The sequence below is a fragment of the Meleagris gallopavo genome, chromosome 14, assembly GCF_000146605.3.
Source record: "Meleagris gallopavo isolate NT-WF06-2002-E0010 breed Aviagen turkey brand Nicholas breeding stock chromosome 14, Turkey_5.1, whole genome shotgun sequence".
Classification (NCBI taxonomy): domain Eukaryota; kingdom Metazoa; phylum Chordata; class Aves; order Galliformes; family Phasianidae; genus Meleagris; species Meleagris gallopavo.
In genome coordinates, this window is record NC_015024.2 from 277,185 (window position 1) to 287,985 (window position 10,801).

The window sequence follows — 10,801 nt, forward strand, 5'->3', positions numbered from 1 at the left end:
TTTCATTTTTGCACAGCTCTGTTCACACTGATGGTTTTTTGAAGCACCTGTAGGGTGATGTTTTTCTAATAGAATAAGCAGCAGTCTCATACCTCTCATATGTCAAAGCCGTGTAGTGTGCTGATGGTGGGCATGCCCCTGCACACACATGTGAAACACTCCTGAAGACTGATGCAAGTTGCTCTCTACTGCTATGTTTGTTGGGTAGAGAAAAGAGCGTCCAGAACATGATCTTTTTATTGGATCTGTTGTCTATTGTTTCTTTTTTCTCTCATTTAATAAAGTTTGTACTCTTCCTGTTTTCAGGCTGTGGCTAACAAACACTGCTCTGAAAAATCTGAGATACCAAATCTTGAATTTTGACCCTCGTGTCTTAGAAGGGAAGGTACAAGCGGATCCCCAGAAGGCAGACAGCATAAAGCCAGTAAGGATGATGCTGATTACCTTTTGCAGTTACTACTTAGTGACAGTGCGCTTTGGTTTTAGCCTCCAATGGCTTTAGAACTCAGTAGCTTTCAAAACCCAAAGAAATATTTTATAATTAAGTTTCTAAATTCCAGTAAGAATATTTCTCTCAGATGGCACAGGCTGGTTTTGAGTATTTCCATGTCCAATCCTAGCATCTTTGTTACCGATATCTCCAGTGAAACACAGCCAGTTGCATGCTAAGCGTGCCAGAGCCTCTGAGGTGCTACAGATGCATATGAAGAGGCAAGAAATTCAAATAGAGACTATTTTTAAAATTAGTTTATCGATGCTCACAGGAAACCAGGAATCGATGGAACCTCTGCCATTCAAAATAATTTCTAAGATATTGCCATCTGGTTTGTTTCCTGGATAGAAGTTGTCATGCACACCACCGCCACAAATAAGTGTCTGGAGCATTAATTTCACGTGTATTTGAACCATTTTCCATGCAATTTTTGTTTTTCATGCATCCACAGTTAACCTTTGCAAGATTCTATTTGCCCAGTTTGGTACCTCATGCAGAGAAGGCCATCTATGTGGATGATGACATAATAGTGCAAGGTATGGGACCATTTTGTACTGTGCTTTTTGCCACTGGTCTATGCTGGGTTCAGTATGCCACCTCTGACAGCAGCCAAGCACTTTTGCTTCAAGGAAAGCAAACTTTGCAAATACGACTGGATTAAATTTCATGTTTTTATCTGCTGTGTTTATGGATTGAACAAAAGCTCACTCAGACCTCAAGCAGGATTGCTTCTAATTTTTCTGTGCGGATTTCCATTTTTCAGATGATATCCTTGAGCTTTACAATACTCCACTGAAACCTGGACATGCAGCTGCTTTTTCAGATGACTGTGACTCTACCACCAATAAGGTTGCTGTCCGTGGAGCAGGGAATCAGGTTGGTTTTATTCTGATACAGTTGTAACAATACTGCAGACGCCAGGCTTTGAAGGAGGGCGCTTGGCTTTGTTGTTCTTGAAGGCTGACTTCCAAACACAGTGAACCTGACTGTACCTCCCCAAATCATGTGGCTCAGCTAATTATACTCTTTCTTTTTCAGTACAATTACATTGGGTTTCTGGATTACAAGAAAGAAACCATCCGAAAGCTTGCGATGAAAGCCAACACCTGCTCTTTCAATCCAGGAGTTTTTGTTGCTAATCTGACAGAATGGAAATTACAGAACATCACTAAGCAGTTAGAGAAGTGGATGACACTTAACGTGGCGTGAGTACCCCTGAGATGGGGCTGAGTGCAGGTCAGGAACTGGGTTATGGTGGTCCCATTTAACTGTTAAATAAATGGTGAGCGGTGTATTTATCTGTATTCCTGTCACGAGGCTGCAAGTGAAAGTCAACTAATGTAGGCAAGGATCCTTTCCCAACTTCTTTCCCTCTTTTCTTTCAGAGAGGAACTTTACAGCAGAACTCTGGCTGGCAGCATTACTACACCTCCACTGCTGATAGTATTTTACAAGCAGCATTCCAGTATTGATCCCCTGTGGAATGTACGACATCTTGGTATGTATGAAATAGCTGTGATGCTTGGCCAAGGGCCACCACCACCGAGGGTCTGCAGCTGGACCCTTAGTTGATGATACAATAAGTGGATCTTTTCCTTCCGTGTGCTTGTGCTTTAAGAAAAACCATCTTATGTTGCTCTTGCATTTTGTGGGCTTAATCCTTCATGTTCCTCTTTGAGCTGCCAGGCAGGTTGTTCTTCATTTCTCACATACTTTTTTCCTTCTTATTGGAAGTAGTATTTCCACATATGTATTGTATGTGTATCTAGGTGCCTCCTAGGCTTGCTAATAGGAACAAGCAGTCATTCTCTGTTCTGCTACTGGGAGAGGTCTCTCTGTTTCAAATGAGTAAAACATATACACTGCTGAATACGCCCGGGCATTAAAAGGCTTTTAGAGAACTTGGAAGTTAAAGCAGTTCATTTAAATACATGCTAAGGCAGATCAAAGTGTCCTTCAGCTGCATCCAAATTACTTTCTAACTTGCTGATTTCTGCCTCCCATTCCCAGTTAAAAATCTTTGTTTTCAAGTTGACAAATTGCATGCTTGTTTCTCTGCTGCCTTTATTTCAGACACTAATGCTTCTTTCTCAATAAAAGGGTCTAATGCTGGAAAAAGATATTCTCCTCAGTTTGTGAAAGCTGCCAAGCTGCTCCATTGGAACGGACATTTCAAACCATGGGGAAGAACAGCCTCATACGCCGAGGTGTGGGAGAAGTGGTATGTCCCTGATCCTACAGGCAAGTTCAGCCTGATCCGAAGGCATCCAGAAGCCTACGAAGCAAAGTAGAGTACGTCTTCAATAACTGTCAGCATTTTCTCAGGACACTTGTGGAGCCAAGCAGTGTTTTTTTTTTTAACTCAGTTTGTACAACAGAACAGCCCTTACCTCCTGGAGTACAGGGAGAGGCACTTACTCAGGTGTAGTGGCGCAGCTCCAAGCTGCACAGTTCCAAAGGAGACTCGCTTTGCTTCTGTGACTGAGAGTGGTGCTCCAGCAGGGAGTGAAGGGGCCCCTCCACACACCAGCGCTTCTGTGAGGGCATTTCTGTCTGTTGTGAGTCCTTCTGCTCTTTACTACGAATCTTCATGGGGAAATTGTTTTGTTAGTTATAAATGGTTCCAGAAACAAGACAGAACTTCAGCTGGAGCTTGTACTGTGCAGTCGCACAGGAATGTACTGTAATTAAGAGCTGCTTGGAGTTTGTTCTGTTGTTGTTTTCTTACCCTGTGAAATAGTTTCATCAACAGTCCTTTCTTGCATGAAAACTGCTTCCATCCATTTGTGTCAGCATTTCTTGCACAATTCTGCAAAATCAAATCTTGACTTTTGAAGGGTTGCTCAAGTGTTGACTATGCAAAGTGGTCTGAACTGTAGTGCACACAAACATTTTCTGGAACTGGTGGAGAAGGTGTCTTAAAAATAAAAGCTAATGTTACATTTTTGACATTAACCTCTGCTACTGGCGGTATTTGTGACTTGTTCTGATATGTGAAGTGTGCTTCATTTTTAAATACAGTGTTAAATACTAATTGAGGTCAAAGCCAATTGATCTCATTTTGGGGGAAACAATCTAAGAATGTGCTAAGTATTCACTTTTGGGATCAGGCTCTGTGAAACAGGTCTGTGTTGCTCAGAAGCTCCTCACCATTCTCTGCCAGAAGTTTTTCCCATTGTGCCCTTCCTGGGCTCATGCTTTGAATTCCCCAAGCAACAGCCTGCTGCCACCTTCTGCAGCTTGCAGTCCATCAGCTTTTTTTTTTTTTTTTACATTGCTGTACATTTGGTGTTTAGGTGCTGGTTGTTATTAGCTGACATATCCCAGCAGCTACTGTGCCTACTGTTCCATTTAATACAAACTGACCTCAGGTTCTTGTTTTTATTGAATAATACTAAGGAGCAAGATGTCAAGACTGGCTTGGTGTTCTGTGGGCTGAAAACCATCAGGGACCTCAAGGGCTCAGTTGTGTATGTGAATATGTTTTAGTATCTTGTAAGTAAAAAAGATTTCCAACTTTTTATCTTACTGCGTGCAGTTCTGACTCTGCCCTGGGTGCTGGTCCCTTGTTTGTTACTGACCTGTGAAGTTAAATGGTATCTCTGTACCCCAGAAGTAGAGTGAGGGTAGCCCTGCTTTGCAGGGACACATCTTTATTGTACAGAAGAATAGGTTTTGCTTTAGTTACCAGTTAGTTATTACTGCACTTCCATCTTTTGCTCAAGAGTTTCCATCTCAGTGAAGTTGTTACAGTTATCACACCCCCACTTAACCTCTCCTAGTGAAGCTACTGAACATATAAAGCCACGCCTACATGAAACGTTACAGCCAGATGAACTAAGCAGAGTTATTTAACCAGCCTTTACTTTTACAAAGCCACGAACACTTACTGCCAGAAGGCATTGTTGTAGAGGTAAAGCCTCTGCAACCCTGCAGGAAAAACACTTCGCCTTTTATGAAGGGAGAATAAAACTTAATTGCTAGAATTAAAAATAATGGTAAATGTTTAAAAGAAAAATCAGAGACTTTGTAATTTTGAAATATTTCTGTAAGGCACAAAGAACAGATTAATGCAGTATAATATTTTTTTAAATATTGTTTATTTTTAAACAGGAATTAATGTGTAGGATTTTAGCATCCTACAACTGTACAAAATCTGCAGCCATTGAGAGATAACAGTATTATATGCGTTACTGGAGTCTTGGCAGCAGCTATGGTATATGGCATTCCTCCACCTTCTGTAACAGAAGCCTCTGTCTGTTCTGAAAGGCAGGAACAGTCTCCAAGCCTTCTCTTCACACATCTCATTACATATAGTCTGTATTAAAATCGTAGGCATCATCTTCACCTGCTGTCTTGTCTAAGCTGAGTGGCAGTGAGTTGCCAAGTTCATTTTCTGAGAAAAAGGAATGGTTTGTTAGTGAAATCAAAGCAAGTACTGGAGTGCTGTGGGCTGTACTTCATGCTGTGGGTTTTAGCACATACCTGCTATCTCATTTTCTGAATCTGCACGTCCTGTTTGTCCCATTCCAAGCTCAGCATTCCCAGTCATCTGAGTCCTGCCATCCTACAATGGGTTGGAGAGGTCAGACGTATGAGTTTGCTCACACATCACTAATGAAACTTTCCAGTGCAAATGAAATACAGAGACTGAGGATAGTGTGGTTGTCCCAGTGCGCAGCTGCTGGTCAGGAACATGACTGACTAGGATCAACACTGATTTCTTAATTTGTTGATTCCTTAACTGAGCAAAATGCTCAGCTCTTATTTCTACAGGAAGCGTGGTTCTAGAGGCTTTGTGGTTATTCCAGGTGGCTCTGCAGTGCTTGCATGTTGCTTGTAACAGGATGCTAACTGGCCACTTGGTATCAGGACCCAAGCAGGTAGAAAACAAATGAAACCCTGGTTTACCTCTTTGACATTATTCTCTTCTTTTTCTTCTTCTATACTATCTTGATCATCATCAGTCTCCATGAAATCCTCGTCCTCGTGGCTTGTTTCCAAATCCTCCCACTCTGATTCTTCTTCTTCCACCACCTTATTTTTCACTATTTTCCCATTAGTCATGCCAGCTGATTGGAAAACAATGCTGCTTGCTGGACTGGGGTACTTTAAAGCTAGGAAATATATACAAAGCTGTCTGTTACATTATTGTTAGCAGGAGATACAATGTCTACCCATTAAAAGGATCACCTTCCCATATAAGCAGGGAGAAAAAGTGAGAACAAAAGGATTGCTAGGATGAAGAAGGTGATCCTGAGTATAAGATGTATTGAGCAGAAATACATTTTGTTGGTCTAAGTTGGAAATGGGGGAGAGTAAAAATGAAAGGGCCCATAAGCACTGGCTATTTAGAAAGGTTAAATCAGATAAGCAGAAACTGAGAACTACTGGGGTAATCTAGCAGGGGTAATTCGTGTTAAGACAGCACCCAAATCCACTGCTTTGTTGCACTGGAATCCACTTCGTTCTCTAAAGGTTTGTGTCTGCTGCATATTGACACAGCCATCATACAAAGCCCAAGACAACTTCCATTCGTGGTCTCCCATTACAGCTGCTACAATGGCTCTCAGTGGTAGCAGTGCAGTACCTTGAACTGTGCTACTGTTTCCTTCTTCCAGCTTCTTTAAATTAAAGCCTCTCTGCATTTCAGCTATTTTGTCTTCTGTCAGGTATGGGGGCACGATCCGAGATGCTGGCGGTTCTGAGTGGTAGCTGATCTTAGCTCTGCAAAAACCAAATATGGTGATTTAGCTGTTGTCTTTTAAGACTAAAACCCAGACCCATACCTTCCAAACTCCTCAACTGAACCACTCATTCACTGTTATTTGTTTAGCACAGTTAAATGACTGTTTAAATTGGACTCGGAAGCCATCAGTAAAAGAAGGGAAGATGCCTCCTCTGAAGCACCTGAACCACATCAGCAAATGATTCTGAATTAATTCATTCCACACTTGGCTGAACACAGGAATCACTAAAGATTCCAAAAAACTGTTGCAAGATTCTTCTTGATGGAAGAGAGCACTGCAGGAATTCCACGTAATTTGCTTTTACTCTCTCTGTGTATATTTTAGTATTTTAGAAAATTATCCTTGGGTGGTGTCCTCTCTTGGCCAATCCAGCCTGATTGCTCAAAATAAAATCAAAAGCAGCCTCTCCTTTCTGGAAGCAGTTCTCAGGACTCAATGCTTCTGCTGTGGAGGGACAGCAGATTTAACAATGTCAAAATCAAAGAGGTCAGCAGCACAAAACAAAATTAGTAACATACATACCCTGTCCAGTCACAAAGCAGTGATTTAGCTGTGTTCTCTATGTCAGGAACACCTCCTTTTTTCAGCATACCCCTTTTCTGAGCAAGTAAACTTAAAAGCTCTTCAGTGTTCTTGAAATCTGGGATACTGTAGAACATCATTACCTAGTGCAAAAGAAAACAGTGGGAGGAAGCAGTTATCACAGAACTGGAAGGGGATCAGGCTTATGTGAATATACTTGAAACTAGAGTGAAATCTGAGTTGGATCTGAAGTCTTCACTGTAATAAGAAGCAATCAAATTATCTTCATTTTTCACTCTATTACATCAGTGCCTGGTGATGTATTTACAAGCAGGTGGTTTGCTGATGGATTTTTATTTTTTCTTTAAATCAGCAAACTCATTGGGAAAACAAAGTGGCTGAGAGGATCGTGGTGTGTTGCAACCATCTTCCACATACAAGGGTGAAAGATCACACTCAGCTTTGGATACACTGGCCAAAGTTTGGTTAAGGAGAAAACAGTGCAGAACAACTACCTGAAGCGAAATGAACTTCTGTTATTGGCCTAAGAAAGCCAGAGAGGAGTTGAACTGTGAAAGAATGATGACAGAGCTTACCTGCTGCTTGTTGCAGTGATTCAGAATTGCATCCACTGCTTTAATCATGTTCACTGAGCACAATTCCCCAGTGTGTATGATACTTCTCAGGGCCAGAGTCACAGCACTGTTGGTAGGATCTGCAACTATGCTTGGACTGTCTAAAATCCTCATCTGTTTATCGATACGCACAACTTGCATAGACCTGGTCAGAGAGAAACAGGCCACATCTGAAGACAAATCAAACAAAGGACTGATAGCAGCAAAGGAAGCAAGCCACAAAGCTCAGCATTGGATTGAATGCACTTCATACAGAATCAGTTTCAATGGTTTCTCATCACGTGCTTTGTGCTGGATAGAAATCCAAATTTATTTTAAACTTGCAGTAAGAGCAAGTTTATGCACTGTATTCTCCTGTGGTAACATGCCAGGATGGAAGATAATGTTCTGAATGATGCAAATTGAAATATGCATTTAAAACTGAACTTAGGCATGCTCTGACCGCTCCTGATGCATGGAAATTGTACACAACCAACTCAAGGTAATGAGAACAGATAGAAAAATAAACAGCTGTTAACACTCAGCTTACTTGGTGACACCTCTGGCTGGCCCAACATCACAAACACGATCTTTCTTAATACTATTGATTATGCTGCTCTTCCCCACATTAGGAAAACCTGGGAAAAAAAAAAACACAAATCCTCATAAATCAGAAAACTCAGCTCATTAAACAGCTTATCACATGTTTTTGGTAACATACACCTTCCATGTGAGATCAGAGTTGGATCTGAAGTCTTCATATGGAACTCAGACAAAGTCTGTATCCTCATTTCTCACATTTGCAATAGAAAGGACGTGAAAGACATCACTGAATGTCACACCACAAACCTCACCAGATGGGAGGAAGAGGCAGTGTAGGCTGTGCAGTATGTAACCTAAAGCTGCTTTATCAGTTAAGGCCTCATAAAATGTGCACTGCAAGGATCACATACACTCTGCATTCAAGTACAAGACAGATCACTATCAGCTGAGGTGCTGAGAGTCTCAGCTGGAAGTGAGCACATTGCCAAGAAGGTCAGAAGCAAGTCACACATTGGGTGTTTTACTCAGGATACCAGAGCTCTAATGGGAGGAAAAGGAAACTTCTGCCAACTCTCCAAACTCTTACCTACTAACCCAACCTGAATGGCTTTGTTCTGAGTCCTGCCATACTCCTGAAGAAGTTTCATAAGGCACCCACTTCCAAAACTTTCAGTGTGTCTTGATAAATCAATACGTGTCCTTCTTCTTGACAAAGTCTCCTGCAATAGGATTCAAAGGAAAAAGAAACAACAAAACAAACACGTTATTCTTACATTTATTCATCTACTGTGACACTTCAAACTCCTGTGCTTCATTAGCTCATGCAACTGGGATGGAATTAGTTCAGTAAGAATTTGGCTAAGATGAATCTAGCAGTTTGGTGGTTAAAAAAAAAAAAAGTAGCAAAAAAAAAAAAAGCAACACTTGAAGCAGTGTGAACAAACCTACAGGGCTTGTTCTTTCAGTTCAGGCTGTGTGAGCAGGAAGTAACCATGTACATTCATGGGGCGGAGTTCTTTAATCTGTACATTCACTCAATGTTCAAGAAAAATTCTCTTTTTTTTTTTTACATGATTTTAAAGCTGCTCTGTGTTTGGGCTTCTGTGGCATTTCAGAGGAGGGTCTATTTAACTACACCGTTACCAGCGTCAGGGCAGGTGGAGCACAATGTATCAATACACATTGTCTCAAGCCAGCATCTTCACAAAGCTGAGACTGGAACCCCAGGGAGCCTAACTCCTTGATAATCTTTCATGAAATAACAGCAGCTGCAGCCTTTAGTAACAGTGACAGTCAAGATGAATGCAGCACACTCTGCATCAATTTACCTACAATGCAACTCCGCTGTGCAATCATCCTGTATGGATGGAAAATTCCTCATCTTCCTCCCCTTACTGTCCTGCTTAAGCAAAACAGCCCACTTTCACTCTCCAGTTCAGCATCCCATGCACAAAACAACACGTATTTCAACAGCACGTATTCCCCAACCGCACTACAAAGCTCCAGGTGTGAAAGAACATCCATTAGTTGAAGTAGTATAATCAAATGAAAATGGAAAATGAAAATGAGGAAAAATGAATTTTAAAGAACAAGAGATCCTGCTTCAACATGTTTCAACACACACAACTGCAAACACGTATGATTCAGTTATGTGAGTCAGCATGCAGTGCTCTTACCATATTCCTGTCCTTCAGCAGCGTCGCTGATTTAAAGGCAACTGTTGGAAATTCCTTCTTCAAATAATTCAACCACTTCTCTAAGTTCTCTTTTGGCACTAAATCTGAAAAAAAGAGCACAGTCTTCTCCTCACTGTTGTGAATGTTGTGTTGCTGTTTGGAGAAATCTAACATGGAATCAGAAACCAGGATGTATTCTGTCCACTTAGCACGTTTCTTCATGAAAATTAATGCTTGGCTGAAAACTCCACGGCTTTTGTATTTATTTTTATGTACACTTCCAGTAAACTGTTAGTTGAGTTCCCTAAAGTTACCCACAGCTGCAGCTTTTAATGTTTATTTTCTGCCCTAAGCAGAACATACTACAGTTACATTTTCAGACCCTGTGTTTCTCATGCTGGAGTATCACAAGGAGACTGCAGGCACTGCAGGTGATGTAATGTGGGCTAGTCCATCATCCCTGCAAAAGCTATGCTAATGCAAAGTTCCTATTGTTCTTTCACTCCGCATTTCCTTCTTTTTGCTCTTCAGATAACCCACTAATGACCAGCTTTCCCAGCTGGTCTCATCCTCTTTTGTGTGGTTTCCTTCATACAGCAATGAAGCCAAACTTCAAAGACAACTCTTGTGCTGATTTGCTGATGCTTGCTGATCTCAGTGGGTATCAGCATCGCTACCTCTGCTTACTTCATCTTTGTTCACATAAATGTTACTAATCTCTACTTCCTGCCAAATTTGGCTGACACTGCCCAGAAGTCACTGTAAAAGAAAAGGGCTAATGTGCAACTACCTGTCTTGGTGTTTTCTCAGCAAACTAGACTAAAAGGCAGCGGGAATGTGGCCACTTCCCTAAGGCAGCGAGCTCAGAGTTGGATCTTATGACTTCAGCAGAATCTCAAATTTCTTTACATATTTCCTCACAGCTCACTTAAAACAGAACCACCCACTGACTAAAGTAACACTTGAAGAAAATCTGTTTCTTACCAATTTTGTTCAGAACCAACAACAGCTTTTTTTCTCCTCCAGAGCAAGTAATGGCTTGCTCCAGCTGGGGACACCGACAACCCATCGGATCTCTTGCATCTAAAACCTCCAGAACCACATCTGAGGTCTCAATCACCTACGTAAGGGGGAAAAAAAAAATATATATATATATATTATATATATATTATATATAATATATATATATATTATAAAAGAGAA

The 10,801-nt window shown here is 41.1% G+C and overlaps 2 protein-coding genes and 4 non-coding genes across 7 annotated transcripts in view; 1 reads left to right on the top strand and 5 right to left on the bottom strand.

The window, feature by feature from the left end:
• GLT8D1 (glycosyltransferase 8 domain containing 1) overlaps positions 1–3,448 on the top strand; it is a 4,843-nt gene extending 1,395 nt beyond the window's left edge. For both annotated transcript variants that reach the window (XM_010718265.3, XM_003209953.4), the window contains 6 exons: positions 307–424; positions 945–1,029; positions 1,257–1,369; positions 1,532–1,698; positions 1,879–1,991; positions 2,594–3,448. In XM_010718265.3, coding sequence (XP_010716567.1) covers positions 307–424; positions 945–1,029; positions 1,257–1,369; positions 1,532–1,698; positions 1,879–1,991; positions 2,594–2,784 — 787 coding nt within the window. In that variant the 3' untranslated portion in view covers positions 2,785–3,448. The remainder of the gene's footprint in view (positions 1–306; positions 425–944; positions 1,030–1,256; positions 1,370–1,531; positions 1,699–1,878; positions 1,992–2,593) is intronic.
• Positions 3,449–4,571: 1,123 nt separating this feature from the next.
• Positions 4,572–10,801, bottom strand: part of GNL3 (G protein nucleolar 3) — a gene marked incomplete at its 5' end in the record, with an annotated part of 7,584 nt that continues 1,354 nt past the window's right edge. Inside the window, 10 exons of the mRNA XM_010718277.2 lie at positions 4,572–4,889; positions 4,979–5,060; positions 5,405–5,610; positions 6,084–6,220; positions 6,766–6,908; positions 7,362–7,545; positions 7,930–8,017; positions 8,509–8,641; positions 9,599–9,702; positions 10,583–10,718. Coding sequence (XP_010716579.1) covers positions 4,801–4,889; positions 4,979–5,060; positions 5,405–5,610; positions 6,084–6,220; positions 6,766–6,908; positions 7,362–7,545; positions 7,930–8,017; positions 8,509–8,641; positions 9,599–9,702; positions 10,583–10,718 — 1,302 coding nt within the window. The remainder of the gene's footprint in view (positions 4,890–4,978; positions 5,061–5,404; positions 5,611–6,083; positions 6,221–6,765; positions 6,909–7,361; positions 7,546–7,929; positions 8,018–8,508; positions 8,642–9,598; positions 9,703–10,582; positions 10,719–10,801) is intronic.
• Positions 6,987–7,059, bottom strand: LOC116217190. The gene has a single exon (XR_004161360.1). It is a non-coding gene; the product is annotated as a small nucleolar RNA SNORD19 (small nucleolar RNA).
• On the bottom strand, positions 7,615–7,693 carry LOC116217191. The gene has a single exon (XR_004161361.1). It is a non-coding gene; the product is annotated as a small nucleolar RNA SNORD69 (small nucleolar RNA).
• On the bottom strand, positions 8,103–8,175 carry LOC116217188. Its single transcript, XR_004161358.1, has one exon. It is a non-coding gene; the product is annotated as a small nucleolar RNA SNORD19 (small nucleolar RNA).
• On the bottom strand, positions 10,452–10,524 carry LOC116217189. The gene has a single exon (XR_004161359.1). It is a non-coding gene; the product is annotated as a small nucleolar RNA SNORD19 (small nucleolar RNA).